At 45.2% G+C, this 18,859-nt stretch overlaps 1 protein-coding gene across 3 annotated transcripts in view; it reads right to left on the minus strand.

The window, feature by feature from the left end:
* The window catches only part of VPS39 (VPS39 subunit of HOPS complex), a 449,085-nt gene that overhangs the window by 56,654 nt on the left and 373,572 nt on the right, over positions 1-18,859 (minus strand). The window contains exon 23 of one of the 3 annotated variants that reach the window (XM_075844599.1): positions 7,501-7,792. The exons of the other annotated variants lie outside the window; for them this stretch is intronic. Coding sequence (XP_075700714.1) covers positions 7,742-7,792 — 51 coding nt within the window. The 3' untranslated portion in view covers positions 7,501-7,741. Of the gene's footprint in view, positions 1-7,500; positions 7,793-18,859 lie in introns of those variants that run through there. 3 annotated transcript variants of the gene reach the window in all.

Below are 18,859 nucleotides of genomic sequence, written 5' to 3' on the forward strand. Positions count from 1 at the left end.
AAATTATTTGTGTGTTTGTGTTTTACTTTTTTTTATTTTTTCACTTTTTCTAGTCCATGGGGGCTGCCATTTTTTTTCCCATCTCTGTATGTGTCGATTAACGACACATACAGACATGGAATACGGCACATACAGTCCCATAGTGAATGCGAACGGGGCCCGTTCCATCCACTATGCTGTACGCCGTCTGTGTGGGAACGGCGCATGCGCCGCTCCCACACAGTCCAAATTGAAGGTCTTTGGCCGAGCGACGTCCGGCACCATTTTCTTGTGGACTAGAAGCCGCGGCCGGACAGTAAGATTACTACTTCCGGTCGCGGTTTCCGGACTTGTGCACTTGAAGCGGAGGGAGCAGACGGACCGGAGGGAGCGGCGGCGGCAGGAGCAGGTAAGTTAGGTCTGTGTATGTACGTGTTTTACGGTGTGTTTACTACTGTATGTTAACCTACTACACTGTGTGTTAGCTCAAAAAATGGCGACACAGTGTAGGAGGTTTGACCGTTCAATCCCCTCCTTTCTCCTGGCACTAGCCAGGATAAAGGAGGGGGGATTCTGTGAGCTCACTAGAGCGAGTGAGTTTTCTCAAATTTTGCAGCATAAAGCAATGTGGTTGCTTTACCACATGCCAATGCTGCAATTTTGGGAATTGCTCCATCTAGTGACCAGCACTGGTAAATGTTAGAAATTAGAATCTAATTTATAATATTTCCTGACTCGTGAAAAAATTAAAAAAATTAGAACAATGTTTAATCACTTATACACTAACTGTTTAACTAAAAAAAATTTTTTTTTCTAGCGACACATTCCCTTTAAATAGGATTTAAAGTCCTCTGAATCTACCAGGTATGACGGGAACCTCCAAAACATAGTTCTCCGTCGTGATATGGCTATCTGGAGTGACATATGTATAGGTGCATGGTCCAAAATTGTTATTGGGTTAATGCGGGATGCGAGATGGCGTGTAAAGAGTGTAGTGGATATCAGAAAATAATCAATACGAGAAAATGAATGTTAAATCTAAATTTAAATGTATCGGCTTGTAAGACAGGCAGTTAGACCACACAAAATTGTTTCCAATTAACATCCCCCATATGTCTACTTTAGATTGGCATCATTTTTTTGAACATCCTTTTATTTTTCTAGGACGTTACAAGGCTTAGAACTTTAGCAGCAATTTCTCACATTTTCAAGATTTCAAAAGGCTATTTTGACGGGGGGCAGTTCAGTTGTGAAGTGGCTTTGAGGGCCTTATATATTAGAAACCCCCAATAAGTCACCCCATTTTAAAAACTTCACCCCTCAAAGCATTCAAAACAGAATTTACAAAAGTTTCTTAACCCTTTAGACGTTTCACAGGAATTAAAGCAAAGTAGAGGTGAAATTTACAAATTTCATATTTTTTTGCAGAAATTCATTTTTTTTGTAACACAGAAAGTTTTATAAGAGAAATGCAATTTAATATATATTGCCCTGATTCTGCAGTTTTAGGAAATATCCCACATGTGGCCCTAGCGTGCTAATGTACTGAAGCACTGGCCTCAGAAGCAAAAGGAGCACCTAATGGATTTTGCGGCCTTCTTTTTATTAGAATTAATTTTGGGGGAAGCGTGGCCTTAGTATCGACCTGACCGGCCATATTTTTGAGAGGCTCCGCCTTGTCTGTGGTATCCTCCTCCACCATCCAAAACCCCTCAAGAGCTGTACAGGGGACAACGGCGGATTATCCGGATTCAGAGGATACCCGAATTTCTCAGAGGTGAGCTTGCTGGCCAGTGCGGCCTTCTGTACATTCTAAAGCCGCGGCCTGAATTTCCAGCGGCCGCCGGAATCAGAGTCTCCCGCCGCCATCCTGATTACTATTGGGGCTCCTACACCCAACGACAGGGTCCCAGGGACTGCCCCTGCACACCCCAGCAGTCCCTGCGCCATTTTACAAAATTGCGGCCTAGTCCGCAACCAGATTCCGCGGGATAAATTCTTGGAGGCCGCTGAAACTGGTGCCTGCCACCGCCATGCCGCTGATTACCGGGGCTCCTACACCTAGCGACAGGGGTCCAGGGAGTACCCCTACCCATCCCAGCAGTTTAGGAGTTAGGGACTCGCAAGTCTGGGGATCCTTGTCGTGGATTGCGAGCTTGCGTCCTTTTGGCCAAAATGATTACCAATACCCCAGGTATTTTTCATTATTATGTATATTCGCTTCTCTTGGACACAGCCGGGTCTTTGATGCTGGGAGAGCATGGTGTGTTGTTGTTTGGCATAGCAAGCAGGGTAGCCCGCTCTATGAATTATCAAGGCGTCACAAATAGGCTTCTACCTGGCTATACACGTTGTGCCTCATGACGTACACACTATCCCTCCATGTTTCACTCACTTGCACCCCATTATCCATTTATTTCTATTGAGGCACTTCATTTATTACTGCCCCCTATATTTCACTTATAGTATTACACTTGCACACACACTATTCATTTATTATTTCTTACTACACATCCCATGCACCACACACCACTCCCCTCAAGACTAGTGGGAGTGGCTATTATTATTTAAAGCACCTGCTCGCCCTTTCATCAGCATTTCTGGCCTGGCTGTGTCCATTTGCAAGTATGGCCTTTGTCGGTGTTTTTGTATATGTCCCTGTGTTTTTATCGGTTCTGTTTGTGCATCAGGAACGTTCTGTTCCAGTTTAGGAGTTAGGGACTCGCAAGTCTGGGGATCCTTGTCGTGGATTGCGAGCTTGCGTCCTTTTGGCCAAAATGATTACCAATACCCCAGGTATTTTTCATTATTATGTATATTCGCTTCTCTTGGACACAGCCGGGTCTTTGATGCTGGGAGAGCATGGTGTGTTGTTGTTTGGCATAGCAAGCAGGGTAGCCCGCTCTATGAATTATCAAGGCGTCACAAATAGGCTTCTACCTGGCTATACACGTTGTGCCTCATGACGTACACACTATCCCTCCATGTTTCACTCACTTGCACCCCATTATCCATTTATTTCTATTGAGGCACTTCATTTATTACTGCCCCCTATATTTCACTTATAGTATTACACTTGCACACACACTATTCATTTATTATTTCTTACTACACATCCCATGCACCACACACCACTCCCCTCAAGACTAGTGGGAGTGGCTATTATTATTTAAAGCACCTGCTCGCCCTTTCATCAGCATTTCTGGCCTGGCTGTGTCCATTTGCAAGTATGGCCTTTGTCGGTGTTTTTGTATATGTCCCTGTGTTTTTATCGGTTCTGTTTGTGCATCAGGAACGTTCTGTTCCAGTTTAGGAGTTAGGGACTCGCAAGTCTGGGGATCCTTGTCGTGGATTGCGAGCTTGCGTCCTTTTGGCCAAAATGATTACCAATACCCCAGGTATTTTTCATTATTATGTATATTCGCTTCTCTTGGACACAGCCGGGTCTTTGATGCTGGGAGAGCATGGTGTGTTGTTGTTTGGCATAGCAAGCAGGGTAGCCCGCTCTATGAATTATCAAGGCGTCACAAATAGGCTTCTACCTGGCTATACACGTTGTGCCTCATGACGTACACACTATCCCTCCATGTTTCACTCACTTGCACCCCATTATCCATTTATTTCTATTGAGGCACTTCATTTATTACTGCCCCCTATATTTCACTTATAGTATTACACTTGCACACACACTATTCATTTATTATTTCTTACTACACATCCCATGCACCACACACCACTCCCCTCAAGACTAGTGGGAGTGGCTATTATTATTTAAAGCACCTGCTCGCCCTTTCATCAGCATTTCTGGCCTGGCTGTGTCCATTTGCAAGTATGGCCTTTGTCGGTGTTTTTGTATATGTCCCTGTGTTTTTATCGGTTCTACTTATACACTAACTGTTTAACTAAAAAAAATTTTTTTTTCTAGCGACACATTCCCTTTAAATAGGATTTAAAGTCCTCTGAATCTACCAGGTATGACGGGAACCTCCAAAACATAGTTCTCCGTCGTGATATGGCTATCTGGAGTGACATATGTATAGGTGCATGGTCCAAAATTGTTATTGGGTTAATGCGGGATGCGAGATGGCGTGTAAAGAGTGTAGTGGATATCAGAAAATAATCAATACGAGAAAATGAATGTTAAATCTAAATTTAAATGTATCGGCTTGTAAGACAGGCAGTTAGACCACACAAAATTGTTTCCAATTAACATCCCCCATATGTCTACTTTAGATTGGCATCATTTTTTTGAACATCCTTTTATTTTTCTAGGACGTTACAAGGCTTAGAACTTTAGCAGCAATTTCTCACATTTTCAAGATTTCAAAAGGCTATTTTGACGGGGGGCAGTTCAGTTGTGAAGTGGCTTTGAGGGCCTTATATATTAGAAACCCCCAATAAGTCACCCCATTTTAAAAACTTCACCCCTCAAAGCATTCAAAACAGAATTTACAAAAGTTTCTTAACCCTTTAGACGTTTCACAGGAATTAAAGCAAAGTAGAGGTGAAATTTACAAATTTCATATTTTTTTGCAGAAATTCATTTTTTTTGTAACACAGAAAGTTTTATAAGAGAAATGCAATTTAATATATATTGCCCTGATTCTGCAGTTTTAGGAAATATCCCACATGTGGCCCTAGCGTGCTAATGTACTGAAGCACTGGCCTCAGAAGCAAAAGGAGCACCTAATGGATTTTGCGGCCTTCTTTTTATTAGAATTAATTTTGGGGGAAGCGTGGCCTTAGTATCGACCTGACCGGCCACATTTTTGAGAGGCTCCGCCTTGTCTGTGGTATCCTCCTCCACCATCCAAAACCCCTCAAGAGCTGTACAGGGGACAACGGCGGATTATCCGGATTCAGAGGATACCCGAATTTCTCAGAGGTGAGCTTGCTGGCCAGTGCGGCCTTCTGTACATTCTAAAGCCGCGGCCTGAATTTCCAGCGGCCGCCGGAATCAGAGTCTCCCGCCGCCATCCTGATTACTATTGGGGCTCCTACACCCAACGACAGGGTCCCAGGGACTGCCCCTGCACACCCCAGCAGTCCCTGCGCCATTTTACAAAATTGCGGCCTAGTCCGCAACCAGATTCCGCGGGATAAATTCTTGGAGGCCGCTGAAACTGGTGCCTGCCACCGCCATGCCGCTGATTACCGGGGCTCCTACACCTAGCGACAGGGGTCCAGGGAGTACCCCTACCCATCCCAGCAGTCCCTGCACCGGTTTCCATATTGCGGCCTAGTCCCCGACCTGAAGCCGCGGCCTAAATTTAAAGAGTGCGGGCACTGAGCCTCTTGCCACCATCCTGCTGCTTATTGTGGCTCCTACACCCAGCGACAGTAGCCCAGAGCTTGCTCCTATGCATTTCAGCAGTCACTGCGGTATTTTTGAAATTGCGGCCTAGTCCGCACCCAGAAGCCGCGTCCTAAATTTAAAGAAGTTGCCGGAATAGGGGCCTCCCACTGCCGGCCTACTGCTAATTGGGACATATATCTCTACATTTGCGGCTGTCGGTAAAACGTATAAATGTTTGTACTGCTCCATGGACTTTATGGAACTTTTGTTCACTCTGCTTACTGCTCTTCCACTAATATGACTTGCCGGCCACTAACTCCTTTCATTGGGAAGTGCATTTTTGTGAGCTGCAGGATGGGATGATATCTCTATGAGCACCACACCACCCAGGGAACAAGCAATACTGATTATACTTGGAATGTAAATCAACTTCTTAACATTCTTGTCTGCATGAGCGCTATGACCAGAAGCCGCAAGAGGGTCTCCATGAATGTACCTAACACACCTAGCCAAATAATTCCTAAGAACTTTCGCTCCCAAAGGGTTTCGGGCAATATGCCGAATCCAGGACCCCCCACCTGCTCCTCTGACTCAGCAGCGAAAGACTGCTAAGAGCCCTTCTGCCTCATCTACAGAGGACCCCAATCCCGACCTATTTTCCAGAATTAAATCCTTGTTCAGAGAGGAATAAAAACAAAAGGTGGCTGAATTTACCAAACAGTTTTGGGATATGGCACAGCAAGTGTCTGATGTAGAGGATAAAGCGGATGAGCTGGTAGATTCTGTAACAGAAGACCTCCAACAGCTTGATGACCAAGAGTCTAAAAAACATCAGCTGGAACTCGAACTAGAAGACCTTGAAAATGGGTCCAGGCGAGCCAACTTGAGAATCAGTGGTCTCCCTGAAAATATTACAGCATTACACGAAACGTCTCTCACTCTGTTCAAAGCTCTCCAGCCACAAGCTGATACATCGACTTTCCGCATCGATAGGATTCATCGTGCCCTTGCTAAGCCTTGGAACCCAAATCTCCAACGGGATGTGGTGCTAAAGCTTCATTACCCTGAAGCCAGAGATATGATCCTGTCCGCTGCTAGACGACTATCTACTCTCACCGGGTTTGGATCCTACTGTGCGCATATATGCTGACCTAGTTCCGACCACTCTGGATAAAAGGAATCACTTCCGGCCCCTCAAGCTGGCACTCCAAAAAGGCCAGATTAAATATAGATGGGGATTCCCCTTCTCCCTGGTGTTCCAGATCAATTCAAAGGATTTCCTGATAAAAAACATATGCTGAAGACGAGGCCATTCTACGAGCTGAGCGGATCACTCCAGTGGATGAAGGCCGACTGTCACCACTTCCTAAGTGCCCGATCAGAACATGGACTCGGAAGGGTCCGCCTGAGGGCAGAACCACTACAAATCGGCCACAATGCGAAGTCCCGGGCTGTCATGTAGTCATCTAAGTTTTTCCGGATGGCTCAGTATTTCCTTGAAATGTCATATATTCCAAGTTTGTGTACCTCCTGTTTTATATTATAGTGGATTTCTGTTGTAATATATTGTTATTTCATGAGTATGACCCTCCTTACTTCAGGTAATTGCAATATTGTACGCTTTACTCAGGGATTCTTGAGAATATAAGAATGTTTTCATTAATGCTCAGATATTTGCTTTTTATGCTTGATAGGTAATGTGTATAACCCAAGTATTTAAACTTTATTTTTTTTACACATGGTTTGCTCCCTGGAGTGTATCCAATGCTACTCCACCTAATTTTGTCAACCTTTGAGGTCAAACCGACTTTCTTGGTTGCAAAGTATAACGTTATGCTACTATGCATGATAACTTGTTCTTTTCTCCATTTTGATTCTGTTGTACTAATGTACTTAATTACTCATACTATTTTGTCCAGATTTTGTGGTTTTATTGGTGTCCTTGGTGCGGAAGTCACGTTACTGCTTACCTCTCGAGGTAATCATATGTAGGGTCATAACTCACAATGTCAGGGGATTCAATTCACCCACTCAAAGACATAAGGCATTTCTTAACTATGAAACCCATAAACCAGATATCCTGTGCCTCCAAGAGACGCATTTCACCTTTATGTCGCACCCCAAGTATTTTAATTCCAGATACCAAAGGGTTTATCACTCTACATTCCAATCCGAGTGCAGGGGTGTATCCATTTTATTTAGGAACTCGTTCCCCATAAATGTTACAAATTCAGTTATAGATCCTCAAGATCGATTCATTATATTGCTGGGCACAATTCATTGGGTAACAGTATGTGTAGTTAATTCCTATGCTCCTAATGATTCTCCTATCCCATTTTTCCTCTTCATATGCGAACAGCTCCTGTTATTAGACTACACTAAACTCATCTGGTGTGGTGACTTCAATCTCACGTTAACGCCTTCTATTGATTCCACATCAGTGGCAGCGGACAATCGCACACGTCCTCAAACACAGGCAATACATGATATTTTCAACACGCTTACATTGGTAGATACCTGGAGGGAACATAATTATATGCTTGTTAGTAGAGGAAGGATTAGTATCTAAAACTTAGCTTTTAATATAACCCATATAAAATGGAATATAAATATAGTATTGTTTATACTGTTGTATTATTGGACATACACATCAATATCTATTCACAGTGATGAATACAGGGTTATAGTTCCTTGAATGTACAGCAGGGTAGGCTTGGATCATATGAACTTGCACAATGGCATTCTGTCTGTCCCTTAAGCTTCGCTCTCAACCCTCACTGTTGACAGCACACCGGGCACTCGTTCTGAAAAGAACGACCCTGTTGTCTCAGGAACCTATCCCTAACTGAAGCTCCAGCTCCTATGCGTTTCCCCATTTACATACTGGTTCGTAACGGAGGTATTGAGCATAGCAGTGTAGCAGATCATATGGCAGTGGCAACGAGTGTTTCTAAACACACTCCTTTTATATGTCAGGTAACCCCGCCTCTTCCGGGGGCTCGGTCGTCAGACATCCAATCAGTCGCAAGCACGGATACGTCATCAGTCTCACATTGACATCGCCTCCTCACTCCCTCCCCAGTGGCCCGGATTATCGGTGTCTATACAGGGATTTCTTCAGCTATATCCCCATTGGTTAAATGCTTCCTTGTTTGCGTACACATTAATCATTGTGCTCATTAGGGAATCTTCAAAGAGCTCCATTCTTCTAGCCATACATTGCTGTAATATCCTATATTGCCAAAATAGGACACTAAATCCATTATTAAAACAAGGTTTTCAAATTATTATTGTTTTTGCATATTCTGGGTAAACAACTCCACATAGTAAATATAGGGATGGTAAGATACATATTCCACTATGGGAGTATGATTGCACCATCAAAAAGACATATATCTCCATCCTCACACATATCACTCTCTTGAGCCATCGTGAATCATTACAATAATGTTTGTATTCATGGGCATGGTTTGCGTATCAGAGAAAGCAGGCATAGTTCAAATTTTCATTCAAGCCTTCTGGGGCCACTGATCTCATTCTATGAATCCATCGACTTTCAACCTGTAACAGGTCCCTGTCCCAGTTACCCACTCTTAGATTAGGCTCAATGTGTTGGATTCCCTGGAATTTAATAGCCCCAGGGTTACCTCCATGTACTGCCCATATGTGTCTAGCGATTGGGGTATCTTTTTTATTAAGGATATCGTTGTAATGATCCCTTATCAATCTTCTGAACTCATGTGTCGTTTTACCAATGTAGTCCATTGGGCATGTACATTTCGCCATGTAAAGGACTCCTTTAGATAGACAATTGATAAATTCTCTATTTGAGTATTCCCTACCACTTGTTGTACTTATGACGATTTTCGATACTACTATTGATTCACATGCCAGGCATTTGTCACACTTGAAGGTCCCTAGAGGTCTTCTACAAAGCCAGCAGTCTTTTTGGGGTGCTGGTCTAAAATGGCTCTGCACTAGCTTGTCTCTCAAGACTTTTATTTCTCCTGAAAGTAATCTGTGGTCTTTCACCTAGTGCTTCCTTCAAGTCATTGTCCTCCATAAGGATCCCCAATGTTTCTGAATGATTTCTCTGACTTGTTTATGAGCCCCATCATAGCTCCTTATGATATATATATTATTGTTTTTTGCAGATATTCTTGCTTTTGGTATGAGTAGCTCTCTTCTTTTGGTGTGTATTGCATTTGTAAATGCTTCTCTGAGAATCTGGTCAGGATAACCTCTCTGGCGGAATCGGTCTCTCATGTCAGCTGCTTGTGCCAGGAATGTCTTCGTATTTGAACAGTTTCTCCTGAGACTGAGGTATTGTCCTTTCGGTATCCCTCTTTTGAGGGCATATGGATGGGCACTCTCCCATCTCAGGAGACTGTTAGTTGCAGTAGACTTCCTAAAAACCTCCATTTCAATTTTATCTCCTGTTCCTCTTGATATTTACCTCTGAGAAGACTACATTTTCATCCCACCAGCCCAGGAGCAAATTAGCATAAGAGGGGGCACAAGGGCTCCCCATAGCCGTGCCCCTGAGCTCTGTGAGCCCGTTTCATACTTCCCCTACCCGATTATGACGTATGGATACGTCAAATGTCGGGAAGGGGTTAAAGGCATAACCGCATTGCAGGATATCTCTCCTGCAACGCTATTAAAAAGGCGTGAATATAGAGAAGTTACAGACGCTTTGCAGGCACATAATATTCGATGGGGCTTTCCCTATACGTTTGACTGTGACTAAAGATGGCAATATGTTTACCTATTCGGATGTAAATACAGCAAGGGCTCAATGCGTCACCTGGGGGCTCTTGGCAAAAGTTTCTCAGACTTCGAAAGCACCTAAATATCCGATTAGAATCCCTCAAGATTGGCAGTCTGAAAGGACTTGACTTCTACCCTGGCATTTTATTCCCTCCTTTTTTTTTCTCCCTCCCCTCCCCTTCGAAGAGTGAGCTCATGGAACATCTGAACGCCTAACCACAAAAAGTGTAGGACTCGGGCCTAGTGGGAGTTTTCTGGGGATGTGATGCATACGTACCATTGGGGTGTGTTCACACGCTTACTGAAGGACGTCTGGTGCGGAGCGGTTTTCAAGGGAGGGCAGCTCCTGAGTTTCAGCCGTTTTTTTAATCGGTGGGTCGTGTGAACATACCCTTACCTTCTCTTCTTTTGCACGCCCATACTTTTTGCTCCCTTTTGTTTTTGTTTTTTTTGTTCCTTTTTCGATTCTTCTTTCTGTTTGCCATGTCATTAAAAGAGCGGGTAGTCTCGCAGTAGAGCATTAGTTATTCAATGAAACCATGCCCTCTCCACCCGATGGGCACCCATCTGACATCATGAGCCCAGCAATATATGGGCACTGTGAGGACACTCTATTCCTTGACAAGGAGAAGAGTAATCGCCATAGGATTAAGTAGGATGGTATATATTAGAATTCATTTTTTTGAATTTATATATATTTTTTTGTGTGTGTGTGTATGTGTATTTTTTTTCTTTCTGATTCATTTTTTTTCCCCCTCTCTCTTTTGTCCGCTTTGTTTTTCGTTTCCTCTTTCTCTCTTCTCCACCTTACTCCGACTTTTCTGGCATCCCTATTTACCTTGCGTCGTACGTCTGGCGTCGTACGTCTTCTACACTGAGCAATTTTGTTTAAGATAGCATGCGACTGTCTACTTTCTCATTAAATGTGAATGGCCTAAACTCCCCACAGAAGAGATTTCTCACATGGAAAGAGGCAATAAAGGCAGAATGTGACATCGTCCGCTTTCAAGAAACACATCTTCTAAAAAAGAGAATATTAGATTTGCTCATAATAAATATTCCAATATTTATTTTGCAAATTCTGAAGGGAAAAAGGCTGGTGGTGGCAATTGCATTTAGGTGCAACCTTCAAATTAACTGTCAGGAGGTCATTGTAGACCCTAAAGGAAGATACATACTCATCAAATGCGTGCTAGAACAACAAACATATACAATTGTCAATATATATGCACCAAATTGGGGCCAAATTAAATTCCTTAAAAATATATTTAAACTACTGGGGGATAGGTTGGCAAGAGAAGTACATACACGTAAAGAGTTGAAACAACTAGCTAGGAGCCATAACTTACATGATATAAGGAGATATGGGCATGGCTCTGAAAGGCATTACATGGTCTACTCAGGACGGCATAGCACACACTTTTTTCTTATAAATTCTGTATTGTTGCATAGTAATTGTAATTCACAGATACTGAATAAGGTGTGGTTAAACCATGCACCAATAATTCTGACATGGGAAAGTGGTATGAGGGTCAATCCCAGATCACAATGGATAATTAAATTTGACTTGCTAGCCCAAGAGGAGGTCCGGGAAAGTATTGATAAAGCCCTGGAGGAGTATTTCAGATTCAACGATAGGGAACAGACATCAGAACATATTTTGTGGTGTGCTCACAAAACCATAATTAGAGGGTATTGTATTGGTCTTGCTCATCAGATTAGGAAAAAAAGACAGGCAAAATTTGAGGAGTTAAGTGTTGAGCTGCAGCAACTGGATAGGGAATACAAAGAGAACTCTCGGCCAGATATTTTGATGGAGATGAACTTTGTGAGATCACAAATCCGTTCATTGTTTTTGGAAGAATATAGCTCTTGTCTTTGGAAGAAAAATATACCACATGGGAGATAAAGTGGGGAAAGTCCTGAGTAATAGATTGAAACAACGAAACTTGAGAAATAGGATAGATTATCAAGAAGATCCTAAAAGGAGGAAAACATTTCTCTCCGCAAGATATTGCGGATACCTTTGTGGCATATTATCAAAGGTTGTATGACATGAGTGAAGATGAATCTGTGTTTAATCCTTCGGAGAAACAGATAAATAGATTCTTAGACTCTGTTGCACTTAAACGCCTGACACTAGAACAGTTAAAAATGTTGAGCCTGCCGATCACTTCGGAAGAGGTCAAAAAGAGTATTACTACCTTAAAAAGGGGCAAAGCACAAGGCCCTGATGGGTTGATAAATGAATATTATATATATATATATATATATATATATATATATATATATATAACAAAGATATATTGGCGCCATATTTACTTATAATATATAACATAGTTGGGAACCAGACCCCATTTCCAAATGAAATGTTGGAGGGCTCAATAGTGACAATACCAAAAGAAGGGAAAGAAGGCCACCATCCAGGTGATTTTAGGACCATATCACTGCTTAATGGCGATTTTAAAATATTTTCTAATATTCTAGACGCAAGATTGAGGAAAGTAATCTGCACATTGGTATCAACTTATCAGATGGGCTTCATTCCGGGCACGCAAACAAGAGATGCTATCAGGAGGGTGATCAGGCTGATCCAGATTGTAAAGCCAATGTGCTGCCCCAGTGCACTACTGTCACTTGAAGCAGAGAAAGCGTTCGACAGGGTGCTGGTGTTTTCTCAAAGCAGTTCTGAGAAAATTGGGGTTTTCAGGTATGTTCCTGTACGCAATCTTAGCCCTTTATACGTCACCAGGTGCAAGAGTTTATTACAACGGCTTTGCCTCCAATAAATTTGGGATATCTAATGGTACTAGGCAAGGTTGCCCTATCTCCCCATTAATATATGATCTGATGGTTGAACCTCTAGTGCAGTCCTTAAAAGATGAAGAACACATTATAGGGGTTAAAGTAGGAGAGGAGAGTCATCTAACAACCCTTTACGCAGATGATATTATTATTATTATTTGTGAGGACCAGGAGATTTCATTGAGACATATTAAAGGAATTCTGGCCGAGTATTCGAAGGTTTCTTTTTATAGATTAACCCCTTCAGGACCCAGCCTGTTTTGGCCTTCAGGACACAGCAGATTTTTTCAAATCTGACATGTGTTACTTTATGTGGTAATAACGTTGGAATGCTTTTACATATCGAAGCGATTCTGAGGGGGCGCATGCGCGCAGCTTAACATGGCGGACGTGTTCTAGCCAGGCTCCGCTCCTCGTGAAGGCAACCCAGCATACATACCGCTAACAGCAGGCATCGGACCCCTAAAAGAGGTAGGGGAAATACCTTAGATGCTCGGGCATCCATCTATGGCCAGAGGGTGTGGCAGACGGGGTAAGCAATCCCAGGCACAAAGATCCGTGGCGGACATGCTGATGGTGGCGCCAAACATGGCGGAGCAAGGCCTGCAGCAGCAGCAGGAGACACAGGCACAGACACAGCCCGGCACATCGGCGCTATCGCAGGATTATCCTGTGCTACTGAGGGAGCACAGTAGTGAGTCAGCAGCGCAGACACCGGAGGACTCGCAGGCAGAGGGCCCGATCCCGGACCTGGGAATACCGCAGCCATTGCCCGCTCACGTGGTACAGCACCCGTTCATGCCACCGGTCAGTAACCCTGCCCTGTCAGAAGACGCCATTTTCTCGTGCATAGCACGAGCCATGCAAGCGCAGATGGGAGAAATCAGCTCCAAAATTGCCGCAGTTCATCAGGACCTTCATAAAGTAGGGACTCACATGCAGGCTATAGAAACCAAAATGATCTCCATTTAGACCAGGTTTAACCAGAACACCAGATTTATGGAAGACCTACAGGGGCAATTGGAGGTGGCGAATACCAGAATTGAGGACCTGGAAAACAGATCCCGACGCTATAACTTCAAGATCAGAGGGGTGTAATGATAATGATGGGGGTAGGGAAACAGACAAGTGAGCCCTAATCTACCCGCCACTCAGTCCCTGCCTACTTGCAACGACCCACCCTAGGCGACGGGGTACAACTGGGCGACGGTCCCTACGCTCAATGAGTGCACGACAGACAAACAGACAAGGGTACACAGAAGCAAGGGAAATGGGGCAGTTGTGTCAAACCAGGAGTGTACGAGGTACAAAACGCAGAGCAGGAGAGTAGTAAACAAGCCGAGTCAAACCAGGAGTGTACGAGGTACCAAACGCAGAGCAGGAGAGTAGTCAGTAAGCCAGGGTCATATGAAGCAGGGTCAAATAGTACAGAAGCAGCAGCAGGGCTAGGAAACCAAACAGAAGAATCACAAGCAAGGAGGAACAGGAAAGGCAGGTATAAATAGACAGAGGGCGGGAGCTAGCTCCGTCTGGCCAGGCTGTGATAGGCTCTCCCACTCCTAAGCCTGCCATCCTGAGTGGTGGAAGTTGGAGTCAGTCTCACAGACATAGAAGCAGGTGCAGACTGATTACCTATGGGCGTATACACAGAAGTTGTGCCTGGCAGATCCTTAACAGTACCCCCCTTTTATGAGGGGCCACCGGACCCTTTCTAGATGGACCTGGTTTATTGGGGAAACGAAGGTGGAACCTCCTGACCAATACCCCAGCGTGAACATCCCGGGCGGGTACCCAAGTCCTCTCCTCCGGCCCGTATCCTCTCCAATGGACCAGGTACTGGAGGGAGCCTTGGACCATCTTGCTGTCCACAATCTTGGCCACCTCGAATTCTACCCCTTCAGGGGTGAGAACGGGGACAGGAGGTTTCCTCGAGGGAGCCAAGGACGGGGAGCAGCGTTTAAGGAGGGAGGCATGAAACACGTCGTGTACTCGAAAAGATGGGGGCAACTCCATTCGGAAGGAGACAGGATTGAGGACTTCAATGACCTTGTACGGCCCTATAAACCAGGGAGCAAACTTCTTGGACGGGACCTTAAGGCGCAAGTTCTTAGACGATAGCCACACCAGATTCCCGACCATAAACAAGGGGTTAGCAGAACGTCTTCTATCTGCCTGAGTTTTTTGTATGCTCTGGGACGCCTCTAGGTTCTTCTGAACCTGGGCCCAGACTGTGCACAGTTCCCGATGAACGACCTCTACCTCGGGATTGTTGGAACTACCAGGTGAAATGGAGGAGAACCGTGGATTAAACCCAAAATTACAGAAAAAGGGGGAGACCCCTGACGAGTTACTGACCCGGTTATTAAGGGAAAATTCGGCGAGGGAAGTGAATGAGACACAATCATATTGACAGTCAGAGATAAAAACACCTTAAATATTGTTCTAGAGACTGATTAGTCCTCTCAGTTTGGCCATTAGTTTCAGGATGGAAGGCAGAGGAGAAGGACAGATCATTCTCCAACTTTTTACAGAACGCTCTCCAAAACAAAGAAACAAATTGTACCCCTCTGTCAGAAACAATATTGACAGGGACCCCATGGAGACGCAGGATGTGTTTGACAAACAAGGTAGCGAACGTCTTAGCATTGGGTAGTTTCTTGAGGGGCACAAAGTGGCACATCTTACTGAAGCGGTCTACTACAACCCACACCACCGACTTGCCTTGAGATGGAGGCAAATCGGTGATAAAATCCATGGAGATATGGGTCCAAGGTCTCTGGGGAATGGGCAAAGAACGTAGTAAGCCCGCTGGTCGGGACCTGGGAGTCTTGGACCTAGCACAAACCTCAGAAGCGGCGATGTAGGCCTTAACGTCTTTAGGCAACCCAGGCCACCAATAGTTTTTGGCAATGAGGTGCTTGGTACCCAGGATGCCTGGATGACCAGATAGTGCGGAGTCATGATTTTCCCTAAGTACCCTTAGCTGGAATTGCAGGGGAACAAACAGCTTGTTCTCAGGAAGGTTCCCGGGAGCTGAGCCTTGATCAGCAGCAATATCAGAGACTAAATCAGAATCAAGCAGGCAGGCTGGCAAAATACAAGCAGGATCTTCCTCCGAAGGAGGGCTGGCCATGAAACTACGCGACAGTGCATCAACCTTAATATTTTTAGACCCAGCCCTATAGGTAACCAAAAAGTTGAATCTGGTAAAAAATAACGCCCATCGAGCTTGTCTCGGGTTTAGCCTCCGGGCAGATTCTAGGAAAACCAGATTCTTGTGGTCGGTAAGGACCGTTACCTGGTGCCTAGCCCCCTCCAGGAAGTGGCGCCACTCTTCAAATGCCCATTTAATGGCTAAGAGTTTGCGGTTGCCAATATCATAGTTACTCTCAGTGGGCGAAAACTTCCTGGAGAAGTAGGCACAGGGACGGAGATGGGTGAGGGAACTGGTACCCTGGGACAAGACAGCCCCCACTCCCACCTCGGACACGTCAACCTCCACGATAAATGGCTCCATTTGGTTGGGCTGAACCAGCACCGGGGCCGAGATAAAGCACTTCTTAAGGACCTCAAAAGCCTGGACAGCCTCAGGAGGCCAGTGGAGGAGATCAGCACCTTTGCGAGTGAGGTCCGTAAGAGGCTTAGCGATGACCGAGAAGTTAGCAATAAATCTCCTGTAATAATCAGCGAACCCCAAGAAGCACTGTAACGCCTTCAGGGAGGCAGGTTGGACCCATTCCGCCACAGCCTGGACCTTGGCGGGGTCCATGTGGAATTCATGAGGAGTGAAGATTTGACCCAAAAATGGTATCTCCTGCACCCCAAACACACATTTTTCGGTCTTCGCAAACAGTTTGCTTTCCCGAAGGACCTGGAGCACCTTCCTGACATGCTCAATGTGGGAGGACCAGTCCTTGGAAAACACCAGTATGTCATCAAGGTACATTACAAGAAATACCCCCAGGTAATCTCTTAAAATCTCATTTATGAAATTCTGGAAGACCGCGGGAGCATTACACAACCCAAAGGGCATGACGAGGTATTCGAAATGACCTTCGGGCGTGTTAAACGCAGTCTTCCACTCATCCCCCTCTTTGATGCGGATAAGGTTATACGCCCCCCGTAGATCAAACTTAGAGAACCATTGGGCCCCCTGAACCTGATTAAAGAGATCAGGAATCAAAGGAAGGGGATACTGGTTCCTTACAGTGACCTTATTCAAGATTACGGTAGTCAATGCATGCCCTAAGACCACCATCCTTCTTCCCTACGAAGAAGAAGCCAGCACCTACCGGAGAAGTAGAGGGGCGAATCTAACCCTTGGCCAGGCATTCCTGGATATACTCTCTCATGGCTTCACGTTCGGGACAAGAGAGATTAAATATCCTACCCTTAGGGAGCTTAGCTCCTGGTACCAAATCGATGGCGCAATCGTATTCTCTATGAGGAGGTAACACCTCAGAGGCCTCCTTAGAGAAAACATCAGCGAAGTCCTGAACAAACTCAGGTAGCGTGTTCACCTCCTCAGGGGGAGAAATAGAATTAACAGAAAAACATGACGTCAAGCATTCATTACCCCATTTGGCAAGCTTCCCAGTATTCCAGTCAAACGTGGGATTATGCAACTGCAACCAGGGAAGGCCTAAAACCAAATCGGACGATAATCCCTGCATCAACAGTACAGAGCACTGCTCCAAATGCATGGAGCCAACAAGGAGTTCAAAAACAGGGGTATGCTGTGTAAAATAACGATTAGCAAGAGGAGTGGAGTCGATACCCACTACCGGGACAGGTTTAGGCAAATCAAACAAAGGCATAGCTAGAGACATAGCAAATTCCACAGACATGATATTAGCAGAAGACCCTGAATCCACGAAGGCACTGCCGGTATCAGACCTACCACCAAAAGAGCGAAGCAACGGAACCTCGGGAGGCATCATGGGGGAGTCAGAGGAGAAAACACCAAGACGTTCAAGTCGTCGTTCCCTGAGACGTCGGTCAAGTCGTACCGCTAAAGCCATAACCTGTTCTAGGGAGTCAGAAGAGGGATAACTAACTAGCAGGTCTTTCAGGGCGTTCGACAGACCCAACCTAAACTGGCACCTTAAGGCAGGGTCATTCCACCGAGAAGCTACGCACCACTTCCTAAAGTCAGAACAACACTCCTCCACAGGTCTCTTACCCTGACGTAAGGTCACCAGCTGACTCTCGGCAAAGGCAGTCCTATCAGTCTCGTCATAAATGAGTCCGAGAGCAGAAAAGAAAAGATCAACGGAGGAAAGTTCAGGGGCGTCAGGGGCCAAAGAGAAGGCCCATTCTTGGGGCCCTTCCTGGAGACGGGATATAATTATACCCACCCGCTGGCTCTCAGAACCTGAGGAGTGGGGCTTTAAGTGAAAATAGAGCCTACAACTCTCCCGAAAGGAGAAAAAAGTATTCCGGTCCCCTGAGAACAGGTCAGGCAACTTGAGGTGGGGTTCAAGAGGTGAGGTGAGGGGCACTACCATGGTAGCATCAGGCTGGTTGACCCACTGAGCCAGGGCCTGGACCTGTAGGGAGAGACCCTGCAGGGTCTCAAGGGGGTCCATAGTAGTGTGAGGTACCAGGGTAGACTAGGTAAAGGCAGGGGTGAACCTAGCCCGTCTGCCGCCTGAGGCGAACTATAAAAAGGCGCCCCCCCCCCCCCAAATCTATCAGAGTTTTCTCATTCCTAGCTGTACACATCAAACACGCAATATATACATTTTTTAAATAGGAAAACATTTGATGTTTATTTGTTAGGTCCTGTTCACACAGAGTATTTTGACGAGTTTTTGGGCACGGAAACCGCTCCGCAAAACTCGTCAAAAACCGGCCGAAAATGCCTCCCGAGAAAGAAGGGACATGCCCTATCTTCGCACGTTTACGCCTCTGACCTCCTATTGACATCAACGGGAGGCAGAAAAAGGGTATTTCGCAGAGTTTTTTGCCCGTAGCACTGAATGGCCGTGAGCGAGTTTTTTGACGCGG

This window comes from Rhinoderma darwinii, chromosome 12, assembly GCF_050947455.1.
Source record: "Rhinoderma darwinii isolate aRhiDar2 chromosome 12, aRhiDar2.hap1, whole genome shotgun sequence".
In the NCBI taxonomy this organism is placed as follows: Eukaryota; Metazoa; Chordata; class Amphibia; order Anura; family Rhinodermatidae; genus Rhinoderma; species Rhinoderma darwinii.